This window comes from Rhinatrema bivittatum, chromosome 7, assembly GCF_901001135.1.
Source record: "Rhinatrema bivittatum chromosome 7, aRhiBiv1.1, whole genome shotgun sequence".
Taxonomy (NCBI): Eukaryota; Metazoa; Chordata; class Amphibia; order Gymnophiona; family Rhinatrematidae; genus Rhinatrema; species Rhinatrema bivittatum.
The window spans coordinates 101158758-101180078 of NC_042621.1; the positions used below are offsets into that span (position 1 = coordinate 101158758).

The following is a 21321-nucleotide window of genomic DNA, read 5'->3' on the forward strand; positions in this document are numbered from 1 at the left end:
AAGGGGATACTACTACTTTTCGCTCCCAAGAAGCCATAAATCAAATATCAACAATTATTACAAATCTATTGTCTTCTTTATATCCACAAGTTTCTCCACCACACAGTCCTTGTCCTCCAAAGGACACACCACACCCTACTACTCCTGACTCACCACGCTCTCCCAATCCAGAGCATCCTACTGACAAAACACAGACACCTCACTCATCACCACAGGATTCACCTGGAGACCGCTCTCCTGATAGTTCCATGGGTATTCCCTCTGATTCGCCAGAGGAACTATCTGACCATACATCTCCTCCCGAAGATCTTACATATTCCTGTTTTAACGAGAAATTGGGCACTCTCCTTGGGGTTGAAATTAGAAAATTACCAGAAGTTTTTGATATTCTAAAAATTCTAGATGTCCCCGCTGAACCATCAGCGTTACCATCACATAAGTTGTTAGACTCTGGGAGTCCTCTCAAGCAACAGCTCCAGTCTCTAGACAATTTGATCTGAAATTCAGATTACAAAAATCTACCATTTACGGAGTAGTTCAACTTCCACATGCATCAGTTGTGGTGGAATCAGCAATGAAATATGTTAAAAAGACCAAATTACATGCCTCTGTTCCTCCTGTAAGAGATCAGAGAATTCTAGACGAGTATGCTAAAACATCTTTTCAAAGTGCAATGCTCACTTCCCACATACAGCAACATCAATTCTACATACTTTTATGAATCCCTTCATCTGTTAAAACCATATCTCCGTTCAGATACAGGACAGCCCATCACACCTCAACCTTTCTATGATAAGGAGGAAGGTCTCAGGCTGCTGTGCACGTGGACCCTTGGGCCAGCTAGCATGTATGGATGATTCACTGAAGGGAGACCTGCAGTGATGTACGTAGCCAGGAGGTGGTACAGAGCCAGGAGACTGGACTGGACCTTCACCTTTACCAACCCACGTTCCCCGCAGGTTGAGCCCTTGGGTGCCAGGGCCAGCAGGACTTAGGCGAGAGTCTCCTGGCAAGGGGAAGTCAGTCCAAGTAGAGGTGAGCAGCAGAGTAGAATGGTCGGAGATGATCCAGGGGTCAAGGCAGGCAGCTGAGGAGCAAGACGAGATGGCAGGCCAGAAGTCAAGGCAGGCAGAGACAGGTGGAACCAGAAGATAAGCAGGGATCAGGACAGGCAGCAGACGAGGATTACCAGAAGCCAGGCTGAGGTCAAACCAGAGTATCAAGTAAGCAGGAACTGGATCAAGGAAGTAGGAGACGAGCTGGAGCAGGTAGGCAGGGTAACAGGAACAGAACTGGAACTATAGGCAGGCAGTAACACAGGAGCGGAGCTGGAACAAACAAGCAGGATCACAGGAATGGAGCTGGAACAAACAAGCAGGATTACAGGAACAACAGAATCAGCAACTAGCACTCAAAGGAGCTGACCTGTTGCCAAGACAAGGCATATGGTTTCTGGGACCTATACATAGTCCCCAGCTGATGACGACCATTTAGGAGCCGGACCAAGGTTTTCCGCCTTGGCCCCTTTAAATGCCGAAGAGATGCACACGCCTAAGGGGAAGGGCTGCCCGAGGAAGCAGTCGGCATCTCCCTCATGGGGGAGGACGGTGAAGGAAGGCCCAGACGCGGCCCGGGGTGAATTGGAGTGAGCCGCGGCGAGGAGCTGAAGCCCCGAGGTAAGGGAAATCTGGCCATGGCCGCCCGTGGCTGGGATCCCTAACACAGGCATCTTCTCAGCGCAGAATACAAGTCTTTTGAAACATCGGCCAGAACATCTGCAATAGCCATTGCAGCTCATCGCATGGCGTGGCTACGTTCCAGTTCCATTAGAGAAGATGTTCACAAAAAATTGGCAAACCTCCCTTGTGTAGGAGACAGATTGAAGGATACGGGCACTCATTTGAAAGATCAAAACATAGCAGTTCAATCTCTTTCAGGATCAGTGTGTTAAGGTTTTGAGGTGTTGGAGTGGATTCTTGGGTACTGCGGTGTTGGCCACTCCCACGGAGAGGAGCCCCGTGAGGAACCGCAGTACTAGGCTAGACTCTATACAAGCAGACACAGAGAATTTGTATTTATTATACAGCTTGGTGGTACTGCCCAGGGAGCGGCAGCAGTGAGGTAACCCAGTAGAAGTAGTCCAGGGGTCCTCAGCAGAGGAGACCAGTTCCATGTTCGAGTAGATGGTAGGCAGCGCAGGGTAGTAGAGGAAGTCCCGGATGCAGATTCCTAGCGCTGAAGCTGAGACAGACTGACAAGGTTAGTTACTCACTGAAGTAGATAACTGTATTGATGAAGATCCTGGCAGACAGAAATAGTTGAATTGTAGGCACCAAGGTAGGGAGAGCAGGCCCTCGAGGAGTGAGTACCCGAAAGAAAGCATAAGGGCCCCCGAGGAGCGGGTACCCAGGTTAGTGATGACTTACCCCGAAGGGCAGAGAGCTTCCAGCGGCAGCAAGGAAGCAACAGAGCAGCTTAGACCAGAGGCATTCAAATCCAATCTCGATCCTTTCTCGATCCTTGCTAACTCAGTTTGTTAGCAAATGAAGGGCAGGCTAAATTCCAGGATGTCATGATGTCACTCGAAGGGAACGCCCCCGAGGTTTCTGCCATGACATGGATAAAGACGTGGGTGGCGTGCACGTGCGCACCCTAGGAGGCCCTCAGGAGAAACATGGTGAACACTGTCGCCGTTGCCGTTCCGGGGATGCCGGAGAGAGCGGCATGAAAATGCGGCAGCAGCCAACTTCCCAAGGCTTGAGAAGAGAGATGGAAGAAAGGTGAGGCACAGAGGTTGAAGCCATCTGAGACCGATGGACGCAACACAGTGGACCTGCAAACTTCTTTTAGGCGCTATTTTCAAAGAAAGCCTACATATTTCCAAAGACATCCATACAAGACTTACAACCTGTATAGAACACAACAGTACCAACCTTACCAGCTATCTCGTTCACAACCACAAATAACTCAGCCTAGATCTCACCAGAGGGAAAGGAAGCATCAAAAAACGGTCCAAACACCTCTACAAAAACCTACACAACCTTTTTGAAAATACTTTAGCCACAGCCAGAATTACTATTTGGGGCCAAAGTCAACATTACTTCCCAGAATGGCAGAACAATGGGTGCTCCAAATTTTGAAAGAGGATACCATCTCAATTTCCTCTCCAAACCTCAACTTCCTCATCTCTCCACCAGGGTGATGGATGTTTCCACTGTTCACATACTAGACCAAAAAGTACAAACACTGCTACAACATCAAGCGGTCTAACTAATCCCAAAGAACAAGATCAATTCCGAGTTTTAATCCCAATACTTCTTCATTCCGAAATGCTCAGGTGGTCTCCGTCCAATTCTAGACCTTCACCCTCTAAACAAGTTCTTACAAAAGGAGAAATTCAAGATGACATCCCTCAAATTAGTTCTCCCATTCATACAGCAGAATGATTGGATGTGTTCTCTAGACCTCAAGGATGCATATACTCACATCCCAATACATCCCTCCTGCTGGCAATTCCTCTGCTTCCAAGTGAACGTCAAACACTACCAATACAAGGTTCTACTCTTTGGTCTTTCCTCCACTCCCAGAGTCTTCACCAAATGGCTGTGGCGGTAGCCCACTTACGATGTCAAGGAATTAGTTTATTCCCATACCTGGACAATTGGCTAATAGTTTCACCTGACTAGAACTCCTTGTCTCAAAATCTGAAGACAACAATCATGTGCCTAGAATCTCTAGGTTTTCTAATCAATTACAAGAAATTGGTACTCAAACCAACTCAAATTATTCAATTCATAGGAGCGAAGATAAACACGCTACAAGCCTATGCATTCCTTCCCCAGGAAAGAGTAGATTGACTGCTTCTCCTTGTGCTTCTACTGTCAGCAACAAATTCAACAACCCACCACATTCTGATTTTTCTAGGACACTTAGCAGCAGCAGTTCACATAGTTGCCCATACCTGACTCCATATGCGTCTTCTTCAATGGGGGTTGAAGGCTCAGTGGATTCAGTTCCTGATGCCCATGTCGAAAAAGTTAACAATCACAGACTCCATGGCAAAGGAAATCAACTGGTGGCTAAATACAAACGTTCTAACAGTGGGAGCTCCTCTTCAGGACCTAGTACACGAGTTAATCCTAACAGATGCCTCAACACAGGGTTGGGGGGCATACCTACTGCATTACAAAACACAAGGGCTATGGACACAAGTAGAAAGATTATATCTAATCAATCTTTTAGAACTCAGAGCCATGAGATATGCACTAAAATTCTTCACACATCTATTGAAAGGTCAAACTGTAACAATACACATAGACAATCAGGTCAGAATGTTCTACATAAACAAACAAGGAGGGTCAGGTTCCTGGACTCTTTACAGGGAAGCCATCTGGATATGGGACTGGGCTCTCCAAAATTCAATATTGCTAAGGGCAGCCTATTTACCAGGTGTGACCAATACATTAGCAGATCATTTCAGCAGAATTTTAACCCACACAAATGGTAGCTGAACCAAACGGTTGCAGACAAATATTCCTCCAGTGGGGTTACCCTTGGATACACCTTTTCGCAACAAAACACAATTGGAAAGTTCCACAATTTTGCTTAGTTCATCCCAGCCCCATCAGATACAGATACAATACTTTCCTGATGTCATGGCCTCAGGGTCTTCTTTATTCATTTCCACCAATTCCAACTCATATTGAGGACAGTTCAGAAACTGATACAAGATCGATCACGAATGATACTCATAGCCCAGACAACACTGGTTTGCTTATCTAGTACAGTACTCCAAAATGGATCCTTGAAATCTAGGTCAAGATTCAAATCTCCTGACACAAGAAGACAAAACCCTCCTTTACCCCCTCCACGCCTCTCTTCACCTAACGGCATGGATGTTGAACGTGAGATCTTAAAGGATTTTACTCTTTCAGAAGACATTCAGCACATCATTATAGCATCTAGGAAACCATCAACACAGAGGAATTACTCCTTCAAATGGAAGCGGTACACTACCTGGTGCCACACTCAAAAGGTTCCACTTTTTTCTTCAATGCCTACACAAATCCTGACCTACTTACTTCATCTTTCCAAGTCAGGCTTAGCTACTTCATCAGTGAGAGTACATTTAAGTGCCATAGCAGCTTATCATGAAAGATTCAATGGTATTTCCATAGCCTCACATTCTTTGATAACTGGTTTCATAAAAGGACTATTCAACCTCCACCCCCCTCTTCGAAAACCTCCAGTTCCCTGGTAAATATAGTCTTGTCACACTTAATGAAACCCCCATTCGAACCTTTACAATCTTTTCATTTAAAATATTTAACTTGGAAAGTAGTTTTTCTAGTCGCAATAACTTCAGCTCGCAGAGTAAGTGAACTTCAAGCTTTGGTTCACTACTCTCCTTACCTGCAATTTTTTCAAGATAAAGTAGTTCTGAGAACTCATTCGAAATTCCTACCTAAGGTAGTTTCAGCTTTCCATATCAATCAAAGCATTACTCTTCCAATATGTTTTCTTAAGCCTCATGCTAACAAAAGGGAGTCTCAACTCCATATGCTAGACTGCAAAAGAGCACTAGTGTATTATAAACAAAGATCTCAAGGTTTTTGGAAATCTTCGCAATTGTTTTTATCATTCAACCCGAACTTGCTGGGGATTGGAGTCACAAAACGAACTATATCTAACTGGATCTCAACCTGCATTCAATTCTGCCATAGCTCATTACAAGCTCCTTTGTCCAGCTCAGTTTCAGCACACCAACTTTGAAAAAAGGCATTTTCTATTGCCCACCTAAAGAATGTTCCAATGGAAGACATATATAGAGCTGCAACTTGGTCTTCAATTCATACCTTCACAGCTCATTACTGCTTAGATCACCCAACAACTTCAGATACCATGCTTGGTCAAGCAGTTCTATCCTGTGTTTTAGATCAGAAAACCACGTCCATCAAGGAGCAAAAAAACCCCCAAAAATGTTCTGCGGTATGTCACAAGTATTTTAAATCAATGCTTTGTTCCATACCTGCACTTTTTACACTTATGCTTGGGGACTCCCGATTAGAAGGGCTAATTCAGCCTGCTTATCAACGGAAAAGAGCAAGTTTGCTTACCGTAAACGGTGATTTCCGTAGATAGCAGGATGAATTAGCCATGCTTTCCACCTTCCTCCATGGACATGTAGTTATCTGCTATTCTTTCTGTACATATAGAATCTTAAAGAACAACTGCCATTGAGGAGCCTTGAGCTGCACGCAGGAACTGCCACACATGCTCAGCATCGAAGACTTTGATCTTTGAAGAGAATGTCTGAACCGGCACGCCATCTGATAACTTCACCAAATAGCATGGCTACTTCATCCTGCTATTTACAGAAAACACCATTTACGGTAAGCAAACTTGCTCTTCTTTGTTATATTTTGTACTTGTACTTGTTTTTCTGTTGTTGCAGTTTTCTGTTTTATATACTGAAATCCATGTGTTTCTGTGACAAAAGATGTTCTTTTGTTTTTGTGTCACTGAAAATCATAAAAAAAAAGATTTTTAAAAAATTAGGAGCACACTTATGTGCGCTAGGCATATTTTATATATTGTTCCCGCACTTGTATGGACAATATAAAATTCAAGCGCATGTGTACTAACGCCTACATGAATGCATGCTTGTGCTCTTTTTAAAGTTACCATCATAATGTTAAAACTGGACCAGATAAATGCCTGGGGCATTAAAAAACAAAATCAATCATGTTAGAAGTACAAAAAAATTGGGTTTAGAGGATTGGCCTTGGGATTGGACACAACAAGCATTTTTTATTTTGTCCCAGCAGTTTCTTTCTGTTCCTTTGTACTTCCTACTCAGTTATAACCAGGGCTAGAATCTGCTACCACGAGTTTTCATTCTTAACTACCCAGAGATTTTTTTCCACTAGTTAAATCCCTCCAACATACCTAGTCTTGTCATTGCAGTGACAGACCTGACCCAGGGAGTGCTCCTTCCAAAATCCAGCCATTGGGTGTCACTTTTAAGCAATGATTATAACTCTCTCTCCCCTAGGGACTGTGTATGCTGCCTCCACAGCATCCCTAGCCAACTCAAAGAGTGACCAAATGGGGGATCTTCCATATTGCACTGCCACTCAGTCATCCCTGAACTAATTTTTAATATGCTGGATATCCAAATTGGCCATAAGTTACTGCACCAGGTATTTAAGTATCTTCCAAAGTACCCCATTTAGGTGCCTAATCTGATATTTAAATAGTCTTTCAGATGGTTTATACTTATTGAAAATCTGTTGTGCTTTCTGTGCATAATTTTAGTTGTCTAGTATCTATCTAACTTAGGAACACAACTGCTTATCTTTTAAAATTTACCCTAGTATGTACTGTCTCTTAACCAGAAGTTGCATCTGAAGACCCAGTGACACTACGACTGGCACTAAAGATGGCACACAAGAACCTTTCGGAGGCACAGGTGGAACTGAATACAATGAAAGCAGACTATGCAGATGTGGTACCCAAGAGAGACTTTGAATCACAGAAGAAAAATATGACTGAACTAATCCAAAAGGTGAGCATTGCTTTTGTTTATATCATATCAGCAACCTTGGTGTACTAAATATAGTAATGTGGTTTCCATGCTAGTTCACCTAGATATTGTCAAGAAGTTGCTCTCTTTGGGTGTTGTCCTTGGGGATTCTCTTTTCTGTAGGCTGATAATTTCTGTTCAACACTGTCTAGACTTCTGTGGGTAAATTAACTGTGCAGTATCCAAAACTTCAACACAGTCCCAAACTACTGCAGACTTCTGTTTTCTGATTCAGAACTGGGTCCTGGAGTTTATCACTCTAATTAAACCTTACAGTTCTTTACTTTACCGGACTGGAGCTGTTAACAGTTTTCATAGTCCTCCCATCAAGGAGGGTAAAGCAAAACAAACAAACAAAAAAATATGCTAGTCCATTCTCTCAGTTCACAGGTCCAGTTCTATGGGATGGGCCATCACTCTGATGGTTTAAAAAATAAAAAGCTATGGAGGAGATTCTTGAGTACAGGTCCCATAAGAACTTGGAAGCAGGCAGTCTCGGTGATTGCCACGTTTTAGGTTTGGATAGGAGCAAAACGGAAAGGAAGTTTTCACAATGTTGGGAATTCAAAGGGACATTCTTTGGCTAGGAAAATTTTTTTTTCCATTAGAAAGTAAAGCAGATTGAAAGACCAAAGTATCAAATCAGAAAGTCAGAAGTGGGATTTGAACCCACGACTCCATCAGGAGTCCCAAACACAAATCACATAGAAGAAAGAAGCACATTAGACCACTGAGCCATGGAGGCATCTGATAAGAAGTCCTGAAATCCAGACTTATATATTATGTTTTCATTTAATGTTGCCTGGCAGTTTTCTCCTCTCTTGACAGACATGCCTCGTAACATTCTTAACCTTATGCAAGCCTACCTATTCCATAGTGGTGAGGAGCCTATCCTCAAAAGACATTTTGCTTTGCTTCTGGCTGACAATCTGAACTCCTAAACATATAACTGTGGATGTCAAAGCGGTTTCGGTATTTCAAGGAATGTTTCAAATATTACGCATGAAATAAAATAGCAAACCCTAGTAACCAAATGTGCAACCAACGTACCTTTCAGAGATTAGAGCAGAAAGAATCATGCTCTGCATCTCTGGCTTGGTCTCTCACCATCAGGATGAGGTGCGATGTAAGCAATCGGGACTTAAGTATAAGAAAGCCTCTATCTTTACAGCACAGGACGCTAAAAGTGGGCGTGTTGATCTCATTGCTGTGCTGCTCAAGGGCCTATATGGCTGACATGATAGCAAAACAAATAAAGTTTCTAGAACGGACATTTCAGAGACACTCTCCACTTGAAACTCACCCGCTCGAGACCTCTACTTCCCTCACAGTTGATCCAGGTTTCTCACTTAATGTTGATTCGTTCTGTTACCTCTCCTTATGTCTGCAACAGCAGAAGAGACCATGGAAGAGTCATGGCTGCTCACTGATATACAGCTGTGCTCCGGGGTGAATACTCTTTTGAATGAGATGGATAACATATATATGCAACAGAGATGAGGCATTGGATTAGGCAGGAAGTGATGTCAACAGAGTGTTAATAGCCTTATAGAATAGCCTACTGACAACTGAAGTACGTATGAAAAAACAGCATGAGCTGCTAACTGTTATTTTCACAGATAGTTGTGGTGATTCACGAGGCCGGGGCGATGGTGTTACATTTTTTGACGAGCTCCATTTCAGCAGTTTCACGCTGGAATTCTCCTTTGAAATTTCTCTGTAGGAGTATTTCTACCTTAAGGGGTTGGGGCTGCCAGTATGCAGGGATGGTACTATCACAATTAAATGACTGTCTTGAAGAGAATCATATTCTCTTCCCAGCGCAATTTAGGACAAATTTTTATTCCCTCACATGTGCATAATACAGGGTTTACGCACACAAGAGCTGGGCCTCGTAAAAGGGGTGGTCCGGGAGGCGGGGAGGGGTAGTATTGGGGGCGGGGAGTGGCAGAGCTGGAGGCGGCCGGTACAGTGGCCATTTGCCACTGTGCTGGGGGATCGCACACTGGCAGCCGGAGCGCACAACTTACACAGTATATAAATCTAATAAATAAAATAAAATAAACAAGCAGTTATACTACCCTGCAAAACTGCTTGACTCGCTTCCCATAAAATAGCAGATGAGATACCAGGCGTTCTATTAACTATGAGGTAAGCATCCCCTGACTTTTTCAGTCTGGGAAAACAGGTATGGGGGTAAATTGCTGATGAGGTGCTTACTACCCTTAACCAATAAGATTGATGTTTTGATTCAACTCAACATTGCTCTCTGCTTCAATGGCAAGGCATAACGGGGAATTGGATTCAAACAGCAACCGAGGGCCCTGACTTTTATGGTATCGGACACTGGTAAGCATGGGATAACCGACATGGCATCAGATACTATATAAGCTTACTGGGCAGACTGAAGAGTCCATTTGGCTCCTTTCTGCCATTATTTCTAAGTTTCTATTATTGTAGAAGTAAAGAATGGAAATATGGATTTTGTTAAGCATACAGAACACATTTCAAAAGTTTTCATTGACTATTATAGCTCTTTATATGACAAAAAGGAGATGGATTGTAGAAAAAGAGAGAGTTTAAAAAAATGTATGGATTCGAATCCTAGATCTGGAACATGTAGAAACTTTTAATAGAATGATTAGTGAGATGGAGATTTTTTTGAGTCATACAAGGTATGGCTTTTGGGAAATCATCTGATTTGATTTCATGATCAGGCAGGATGGGATCAGGGATTACCCCCTTCAGAAGCAGGGCCAGATTCTGGAGCAAGGCCAGACTGGATCTTCTGCCTGTACCATCCACCTTACCCACAGATTGAGCCCTTGGGTTCTGGTAGCTGGTAGGACTTAGCTGGAACCAAACAAGCAAGATCTAAAAATAGGAAGGTGCTGTAGGAAGAAGCTTGGTATGAATCTTTGGATGAGCTGAAACTGCAGCCTGGTATGGATTCTGTAGAGGAGGGTTTATATTAGGCCTACATCCAGGACCAAAGTTACCCTCCTTTTCGGCAAGCAGAGGCAGGTTTAGGATTTTACCTACCAAGGTGTCCTCAAGTGAAGATCTCTGACTGAAAGGGAGAGATTCATAACCTGCCCTAGAAGCTGGCACTGGATTCTCCTTGGCTGTGACATTCACAATAGGACCAGAGTTGAGAACAGGTAGTTTAATTGAAGCTGCTTTTCCTAGAAAGGCACATGCTACCTTTTTAGTGGCTAGAACAGTTCTTTTCAAACCCTGATTAACAATAACTGGCTTAGAAGGGCTCAGATCAGCTAACTGGGAAGAATTCAGCATTAAAGTGGAACTGGGCTAAGAATAGCTAATGGCTTAATGATCTTCAAAACTGTGCTATGTTCTGCAAAGTGGGAGGTGGATACAGGAGCCACTGCTAGACTGTATCCTTCAGCAAGGTTTAATTGTACAGTGATGTTTAATTTGGGTCTTCTGTATGAGTATCTTATTGTTCTTAATCTGTTCTTATCTTTTAATATTAATTTAATTTCTATTTTAATTTCATCTTAACTGATATTGTATTGTTTCATTTTATTCCTTTTATCATGTTTTTTATTATATGAATCATTGTAAACCAGAATCAGGAGTATACCGGGATGACCTTAAAACAGCTTCTATTAAACCTCTCTTGAAGAAACCCAACCTGGACACTAATGAGCTCTCCAACTTCCGACCCATATCCAGCCTCCCGCTGCTAGCAATACTCACCAAGAAGGTGGTAAACACACAGCTTTCGGACTACCTGGAGGAACACAAAATCCTATACCCCTCCCAGTAAGGCTTCCGCAAGTCTTCCAGTACCGAAACCCTCCTCATCTCGCTAACAGACCATATCCTCATGGGCCTGGATAAAGGGATTTCATTCCTGCTAGTTCTCTTAGACATCTCCGCGGCGTTTGACACTGTGAACCATAGCATCCTCCTCAATCGTCTCTCAGACATTGGATTATCTGGATACGCCTTCCAATGGTTCAGCTCATTCCTCAATAATAGAAGCTCCAAGATCACTATCAATAACAAAGAATCTCCTAACTTCAAATCTACTCTAGGTGTTCCCCAAGGCTCCTCTCTATCCCCCACCCTCTTCAATATATACCTACTGCCTCTTTGCCAGCTCCTCACAAACCTTAACCTAATCCACTACTTATATGCTGACGACGTTCAGATCCTGATCCCAATAAAAGAATCCCTTCCAAAAACGCTCTCCTTCTGGGAGAACTGCCTTAAGTCCATCAACCAGTTACTCACCAGCCTGAACCTGGTCCTCAATGCAGCCAAAACAGAAATCCTTCTCATCTCCACCGACCATTCTTCCAGCCATGATCAGACAACCTCTATTCCTCAGACCACTCAAGTTAGAGATTTAGGAGTCACCATTGATAACCATTTGAACCTAAAAAAATCTATCAACAATATTACGAAGGATGGTTTCTTCAAGCTAGAACCAGGTACTCGCTCCTCGGGGGCCTGCCTCTACTCCAGCTCCTGTGTTTCCTACCGAGGGAAACCGCTGTCACAACCATTGAGGGATCGCTGTTCCAGAGCCCTGAGGGACTACAAGCCCAGCCGGGCTTCATCTCTGCTCACTACTGCCACCGGTGGTGGCTCCTCAATACTATTAATAAAAGATCTATCTGTGTTGTGTGTCCTAAAGCTGAGCCTGAGCTGTGGCCCCTCACGGGACTCCCCCCCCCATGGGCGTGGTCAGCAGCCACAGTGTCCAAGGGTCCACCCAAAACCTTACAAACAGTAACAGCTGGATACATGATTGTTACTGAAGGTAGGCAGGAACTGGATACTGGCAGGGCTAGAGACACGGATAGAACCAAGTGCAAAGTTGGGCTGGAGACAGAGCCTGGAACAGTGCTGGTACTGAAGACAGCAAACAAGGGCTTGAAGTGAGAGCAAGGCTTGGATTGGAAACAGGGAGTGGACAGTACAAGGACTAGACTAGAACTGGACAGGGACAGGATTCGAGCAAGCAACAATAAACAAGAAGGCCTAATCAGGGTACAAGGCTGGGCTAGACAAACCTAGAAGGCCCAAAGACTACAAGGTGAAACCGGAAAGCCACAAAACAAGGCAAGGAGACCAGGAAGGCCACAAAGCAAATCAGGAGGCCAAGGTAGGCCAGATCAAGAAACTGAGGTGATTCCCATGAAGAGGCAAGGAGAGAATGGACAGGCTGGATTAAATAGGGCTGGAGTCACCGCCTCATTGGGTTCAGCGAGCAAGAGGTTAGAGCGGCTATGAGTGAGGCTCACTGATGACCTCTGCTGGTGGGGGGCTATGTAGCAGGCAGAATCATGACATTTGGATATTCTGTGACCTGAATTTACTGAATATTGAAATTCCAATTGCTTAAACCTTTGAAGTTCTTTAATCATGCAGTCTCACATGGGTTTCTCCCTTAGGTTATCAATTAGGCCCTGATAGAAGCATTACCAAAAAAGGGAAAGGATCAGAGTAAGATGAGTAGTTACAGGGCCATATCTTTTCTGAATTTGGACTTTAAAATATTGGTATCTATTTTGGCCTCATGGTTTAGTGTTGTAGTTCTCTTGCTTCTGTGGCCTTTGATGAAACTCATTAGAAATGGGGATTTTGTTTTGATTGAGTTTTATCAAAGGACATAGCAGCAATATTCAAGGTAAATCTTGCATTTTCAATATATGTTGACTTTTGAGAAAAGTTACATTTAAGAGTAGAAAAAAGCAGAAAAACATTACTTATGTGTGTGAACTATTAGAAACCAGTGATTAGATTGGGGCATAAACAAGAGGTAATGTTTCTGTATTATGGTGCATAAATACCTAGCCTACATGTATGAAGGTTCCCTAAAATAGCATTCATATTTGATTATTAATACAAGGGTTGCAAAGGAGAAATGCAATTTCTTTATTTATACTTATGTATTCATCGCCTCTTTGTATTTTGTTATTGGCTAATATGCATTGATAATCAGCACCTAATTCTGTGTCACAAGAACTCATGCAGTACATTGAATAAAAAGCTCACTGATGGAGAGGGATCTGTGCAACTTCTGTCTCTTCTAAAACTTCAGATGAAAAGAATGTGACTCTCATTACAAGGCCTCTGATATTTATACTGTTTTCTTCTGCACATCTGAAGGTATGCATTAGGTGGGGCATGTCTTCTCAAAGCATAGCTCAGCGTGAGAGACAACTTGTTTAAACGTATGAGTTTCAACCATCCCTGAACACATCTGTTGTTTAATCTGTGCATTTGCAAGCAGCAGCCTTGGGATTTGGGGGTCAGTGAGAGGACTCTGGGGCTTACTGTCTGATAACTTCCACTTAACCCAGGTTTGCCAGGACAGCCCTAGGTCAAGCAATCCCATCCTCTCTATACCCTTATTTTCTTTATCTGTAGTGACTTTCTCCCGTAATTTTCTTTGACTGTGGTGGCCCCATTGAACCTCTCTCTCTCTCTTCCCCCTTCCACCAACCCCAGGTGTGCTGCTTAGTAACGCCAGACCTGAATCTGCTTTCCCTTTCTCTCTTCTTCCACAGACATGCACACCCTCCTTCTCTTCCCCCCCCCCCTCCACTCACACCTCAACTTCCCTCACACATAGTGTCGTCATCTTCTTCCTCTTCCTGTTGGAAAATAGGTCCTAACCAATTTTGGTTGTCCTTCTGCAGTGAAGGAGAGAAGCACACTGGCGAACGGGTCTTCCTTATGTCCCCTCACCCATATTCTATCCCTTCCCTCTCACTCATCCTTCTCCCCTTACATTCACTCTCTTCCTTCTCACCCCACTCCTCACCTTTCCTTCCTTTCAATCATCCCTCATATTCCATCCCTACCCTCTTTCACCCTTCTGCCCTCTTTTCCCTCCGTTCACTCATCCCCCTCTGCATCCTTCTTTCACACCTTTCATTACTCCCTGTCTCACATCCCTCTTTCATTCACTCCGTTCTCCTCCCTTCACTCAAGCCATTCTTCCTTCCTTTCCCTCTCATCCCCTCAAGCCTTTCTTCCTTCCTTTCCCTCGCATCCCCTCCCTCAGTAGATGGGTCCATCTGAGCCTTTTTTTGCCAGCGGGGCCTGGCTTCCTCACCAGTGTGGCTGTTCTTCGGGTCCACCTTGCCATTCTTCTTTCACTGGTGGGGCCTGGCTGCCCTGCCAGCAGCTGTTCTGTGCATTAGGGCTAAGCAGTGCTGGGCTGGGATGCTCTCTTTCTGCTGGTGGGCGGTTGAACCCTACCAGCATGTCAATAAATCATGCCCTGTGACTCACTTCCTGCCAGTAATGACTCTCCTTTCGGGTGGGGAAATGAGACAGTCACTGCAGGGATATTGGGGGGGGGCACATGCCTAAAGCGATCACCTTACCCAACCTAAAGGTAAAGCCACCTCTGATTGCTTGGAACTACCTTTGTTTTTTGGAAATAAAGGCAGATTTATTTTTGAAGTGTTCCAGTACTGTATGTGTCAGTATGTCTCTTTTGTCAGCTGCTCTTTTCTTCTCTCTGCCATTCCTCCATATCGCCTCTGTCCTGATGGGGATGAAAGTTGCCTGTGTCCCAGGTGGCATCCTGCACAAGCTAATTTTTTATATTGGGGGAGCTGGAAGAGGATTTGGGGAATCCACTATCTTCAAGTTACTCACCCATGGAGGAGGCCTCTTGCTGTTGTGATTAGCCAGAGGGTGGGACTTGGTCCCTCCACATTAGAATACCTGCCCTTTGGCCAGATCAACCACAGTAAGGACAGCAATGATCATGCTAATTCCTTGGTAACTGTCCCTTACACAAGACTATAAAATCCCTGTGCTTTGAACTTTGTGAAGTGTTGATTAATGCTTAATCACCTTTGTGATGTGCAGGTGCCTTGTAGTTTACAGAGAAATTAGCTATTCATGTGCAATACTAGCAACAATAATTTTGTTTTCCTTATTGGGCTGTAGATAGAAACACTGCAGACAGACTTTAACCAGTTAAAAATGGAGTATGACACACTGCTTGAGATCAACAAGCAAGTTCAAGAGCAACAAGAGAAGGATAGCATGGAACTTGAAGAGCTCCATCGGCTGTCCACGCCACGTCCTTCCTGGACAAAGTGCGCAGGTAATTTCAAGCTTCTTAGGAAAGACATTTTTATAACATATAAATAGAATAAGTACAGCTAAATCTTATCTTCTTTTTTGCGCACACTCAATATTGTTATTGTGGATAACCAACTTCCGTTACTCTTAATTATTGTTGTAATTGAACCTCCTCATGATGTTCTGATGCTTAGAGCACCATCATTTGGAATCATAACTATTCTCCTTTAATTTAAGTGTTCACATTGTCTAGGATATCTCTGGAGAATAGCATTATCCTAGGCAATTTTAAGCTGTATGTGGATGAAACTTCTTTACTTTCCGTTTGTTGAGGTTTTCTATCAGTGATGTCTGCACTTGGGTTTGAGTACAAAGTTCACTAGTCAACCCATCGTTTTGGTAATACTCTAGACCTCATATTTTTAAATACTATTCTGACTACTCCAAGTCCAGAAGATCTTACCTTTATCTTAGTACCTTGGTCTGATCATTTAATAATCTTGATGAGAATAATATTGCCTTTAATGTTTGGCCAGCCGTGGGAAGGTCCTGCAACCGGCCGCACTTACCTCAATGCCACTGAAATGTGCAGAATACCACTGGGAGTTCCTCGCAGTAGGGAGACCAACATTGAAGCCTGGGTCAGGAATGCTGCACCTTCCCCTAGGTGCGTGCCCATCCTCGTCCCAGGTTTCAAGGCCCCATGGTGGGAAGGAGCCCCACGGTGCCTCCTGATGATGTCAGCACAGCTGGGTTCTAGCCAATCCCTCAACAACAGGTCATCCTGCCTAACCTGCAGAGAATCTTGCTACCTCAGTGCCTTGCCTTTTCCTTTTGCCTATGTGTCTCCTTGTCTTTGCCTTGCCTTAGTGTTTCCTGCCATGTCCTGCTTTTTCCTTTGTATCCATTTTGTCCTGTCATGCCTTGTCTCAGTCCTGACCTGACTCCTCTGCTACAGATTCGGACCTCTCTCTTGTGTGCCACCTGGTACTGACCTCTGCTATGGAACTTGACTATCCCCTGCTTGCTGCCTATCTTGACTCTCGGCCTGGAACCGGTCACTGTCTACTCGCCACCAGCCCCAACCATTGCCAGTATCTGGACTATCTCTCAGACTGCTCTTAAAATGATACTCGCCTAAGTCCTGCTGGCCCCTAGAACCTAAGGGCTCAACTTGCAGGAAACGAGGCTGGAATAGGTGAGGCCCCTGTTCAGGGGGCCTCACCTATTCCAGCTGACAGCTGGAGAACCACACTGACAGCTGACAGACATGCCCTTACTGAACAGACATGCCCTGTTCAGTAAGGGCATGTCTGTCAGCTGTCAGTGTGGTTCTCCTAGGTTTGCCTACTAGGCTGCGTCAACCACACCACAACCCAAGGGCTCACAACCCTGACAGCATGAAGTTAGCAAGTAGCACATTTAAGACTAATTGGAGAAAATTCTTTTTCACTCAATGCACAAAAAAGCTCTGGAATTTGTTGCCAGAGGATGTGGTTAGTGCAGTTAGTGTAGCTGGGTTCAAAAAAGGTTTGGATAAGTTTTTGGAGGAGAAGTCCATTAATGGCTATTAATCAAGTTTACTTAGGGAATAGCCACTGCTATTAATTGCATCAGTAGCATGGGATCTTCTTGGTGTTTGGGTAAATGCCAGGTTCTTGTGGCCTGGTTTGGCCTCTGTTGGAAACAAGATGCTGGGCTTGATTGACCCTTGGTCTGACCCAGCATGGCAATTTCTTATGGTCTTATGTTAGTTTGCCGAGGCCACGAGCTCAGTGGATTAGTCCCCAGTTCAGGCTGTCATGGGGTTGGCTCTTCAAGTACAATAGCAGCAAGACAAGCTGCACAACATGGCTGGTATTCTCCAGGGCCTGGTAGCTCATCTGAACTCCATGTGGACCCCAGCACCTTCTCAGGCTCCTCTTCTGGTTCCTCATCTGGTTGCTCCCACTCGGCCACCTGCCTCCATTCCACATCGTTCACCTCCATCCAGGTATGAAGGTGATCCCAAGGAATGCAGAGGCTTCCTAAATCAGAGCAGGATGCACTTTGAGCTGTAAGCGGCTAATTTCCCAATAGACCGTACATACACTCTCTGTTAGGGGGTTCCGCCATAGCCTGAGCCTCCCTTCTCTGGGAGAGAGATGACCCACTACTAGGAAATTTGGACACCTTTCTACACCAGTTTTATCTGGTCTTTCACAAGCCAGGACTGCCTTCATTTGCTGCTATGGAGCTGCTCTGCATCTGGCAGTGGGCGAGTACATTTTCACACCTTGGCATCTGACCTCTGCTGGAGCAAAGGCAGCCAGACAGCCATCTTTTGGCAGGGCTTAATGGAACTCATAAACGATGAGTTGGCAGGCCAAGACACTCTGCCCACATTAGAGGACCTCATTGCACTAGCCATATGGAAAGACCTGTGGTTCCAGGAACAAGCCCAAGAGAAAGGGACGACTTATCGACTGTTCTATCTAACTCTCAAGTTTCAACATCCCCTGGTTTTATTAACAGAACCCTCGGCCATGATCTCCCCTGAAAATACCATGCAGTTAGGCTGGTCCCACCTCTCAGAGGAGGAAAAACAGAAGTGTAGGCAGCTTAACCTCTGCCTTTAATGTCCTGGCCAGGGGCATTTCATCATCCACTGTCTTTAGAAACATGGAAACTTCCAAGCATGGGCTTGGTTAGAGAGGCAGCCCTAGGCCAACTATTCTTCTCTTCTCAACTGCAGATGCCAGTTTGTCTTTCCTTCGGGGATACCAGTCTGCAAACCGAGACCTTTTGGACTCAGGAGCCAGAGGCAATTTTATCGTGGAGTCTCTCATCCACCAATACAATCTCCCTTCTACCACGCTGGCTAAGGCAGTTACCAGATCATTGGTATACAGAGAACCTCTTCCTGGTCAGTCAACCATAGCCATCATACCCCTCTCACTCCAGATGAGTCTACTACACTGTTAAGATATGTTTTGGGAACAGCACCCAAAATGTACTTTCATAATATGCTGTCATTGGTGAGACCTCGCTTGGCATATCTATTTATTTATTTATTTATCGAGTTTTATATACCATCATGCGATTTCGCCATCATAATGGTTTACAAGTTTCGATGGAATAAAGTATGTTGATGAGTTAGCATAGACATTATGATCAAAATTACAGTTATAGCAATATTAAGATTAGGTATACATTTTCAAAGTTAGTTTTACATTTTCAAATGGTTGCAAGCAGCAGTAAGGATTAGGTTCACATGGGTAATATGAATGTGAGAGGTAAGTATATAGGTTCAAATGGATGAGAGAGATGGACATAGAAAGGGCTAGGATGTACAGTCACTCAAGGAATACTGTGATTAGTTCTGGAGAAAATACTAGCACCATGGGACATCCAATAAAACTGATTGTTAGCAGTTTCAAGATGAAAATAAGAAAATATTTCTTTATTCAGCAGGTAGTTAAATTGTAGAATTTGTTGTCAGGGAATATAGTCATAGTAAGCAGGATAACAGGGCACAAGAATGGTCTGGATATGTTCCTAAAAGACAAATATATAAGCAGATATTGGATTGGATGGGAACCAGGTCACTACACACTACATATCTACAGTGAGCACACAGTAAATGAACTCTGCTTTAGGTCTGTTGGGTGTTACTAATAACTCAAGGGTCACTGTTCCACTGTCATTGTTAGGATTTGTAAGTATGTGGACCCTTTGACCGAGGCGAGAGGTGGAACCACCCAGGGGAGGAGCCCCACTGAGCTCACCGTCAGGAGGCGGCGTCTCGGCTGCGGGATGGGATACAGCAGTGGGTAGAATGAGAGAGAAGTTGACCCCTGGAGGCGGGCTACGGAGCAACTGCATAGATGCTGACGTAAGACTCAGCTCAGGAACTGGAGTAGGCAATAGGTGCAGGTGCAGCACTACCCGAGGAGTAGGGGTGTCGATAGAAGTACAGTCACTCAAGTACATTGGGTCCGTGGAGATGGGATACAAGATCGTTCCTCAGTGGGAGGTCATGGTAGTGGTCCGCAGAGCAGGATACACCGGTGAGGGATCCTCTTCAGATATCACGGCAATGGTCCGCAGAGCGGGGTACACCGGAGAGAGTTCCCATGTAGATATCACCACAGGAATCCGCAGCATAGTACTCACAGCAACTGAAGGCAATAGCAGGTCCGGATGAGCCTCTGGCATCCAGCCTGGCAGGAATCCATGTGAAGGCCCTCCGAGGAGTGGATAGTCAAGAGACAACATAGGGCCCCCGAGGAGCAGGTACCCAATAGTCTCCAACACGGAAACAGGAACCGGAACAGCATTGAAGAGAGTAGATAGTTGCAGCAAGTGAACTTGTTGCTAAGTCGCTGTCTGCCTGGGCTGGTGAGCTTAAGTATCCAGGTTGAGTGACATCATCTGGTGGGGATGCCCCCGAGGTTCCCACCATGATGTGGTTAAAGCAGGTCGAGGAGCGCACACGCCTAGGGAACCCCGCGGGTAAGATGGTGATTGGCGGTGTCCATGCTGCTCGAGTAGGCCCAAGAACGGAGGGTGGAAGGTCAGTGGTAGCTGGCAGAGGCTGCGAGTTCCCCCAACGGAGCCAAGGCAGCAAACAAAGAGATGAGCAGCAGCAGTCGCAGCAGTCTACGGCTGCGGAGCGTAACAGTCATAAAAGGATGCTGGGCTAGATGCATCACTGGTATGACCCTACTTGACTGCTTTTATTTTCTTATGTCAAATCTTTGATCAATTTCAATTCCTGACTTTTTTGTATGACTCTGGACAAGTCATTGCTAATCATGTCACACCTCATGTCTTCCCAAACCTGGCCTAGGGACCCCACAGTGAGTTAGGTTTTCAGAATAGCCCCAATGAAGTAATTTTGTATGTACTGGGCTTCCAGCTTATGCAAATTTATCATATAAGACAGCCTACCACCAGGCAGTCACTGAAGCAAAAAGAACATATTACACAATCACTGAAGCTAAAAACTCCTCAAAAGAACCATTCCAAACTATCAACAAGCTCCTGGGATCGTACTCTTCTATACCTCTCTCTCAATACTGCAGCCAAATGCAACAAGTTAACCACCTGTTTCACTGAGAAAATCACATGCATCCAAACTAAATTAGATAAAACAGCAACTGGTAAGCTATCACAGACAAAACAGACCCTATCACACTCCCTGTCCACCTTTCGCTCACTCTGAACCAAAGGCACTCAGCCACCACTCAGCTTCATACTAGATTCACAATTTACCACCAAAATCCAGGTCCATGCCATAACCAAAATAGTGTTCTACCATCTCTACCAACTCTGGCACCTCCACCCACTGCTTGACAACTTGGTTTCATTATAGCTATTCAGGACACTGTTATTTCTCACCTGGATTACTGCAATTCACTGAACACAGAAGTTCTCAAGACCCTGGACTACCACTTGTAGCTCATACTGAATGTCACAGAATACATGAGGGTACATAAGTTTGACTGAATAACACCAGTCTTGAAAAGTTTGCATTGGCTACCAACACTATACCATACCAAATTCAAGATCCTGATCTACAAATCCCTCAAAAACCTGACTCTAACCTACCTCAGTAACTCCCTTGCCCCTTATACCTTCATGCTCACTCCGGTCACTGTCCCAGGTCA

General features: G+C 44.5%; 1 protein-coding gene across 1 annotated transcript in view; it reads left to right on the plus strand.

Annotated features, from left to right (window-relative positions):
• TSNAXIP1 (translin associated factor X interacting protein 1) overlaps nucleotides 1-21321 on the plus strand; it is a 265687-nt gene that overhangs the window by 103013 nt on the left and 141353 nt on the right. Inside the window, exons 8-9 of the mRNA XM_029608818.1 lie at nucleotides 7398-7567; nucleotides 15533-15692. Coding sequence (XP_029464678.1) covers nucleotides 7398-7567; nucleotides 15533-15692 — 330 coding nt within the window. The remainder of the gene's footprint in view (nucleotides 1-7397; nucleotides 7568-15532; nucleotides 15693-21321) is intronic.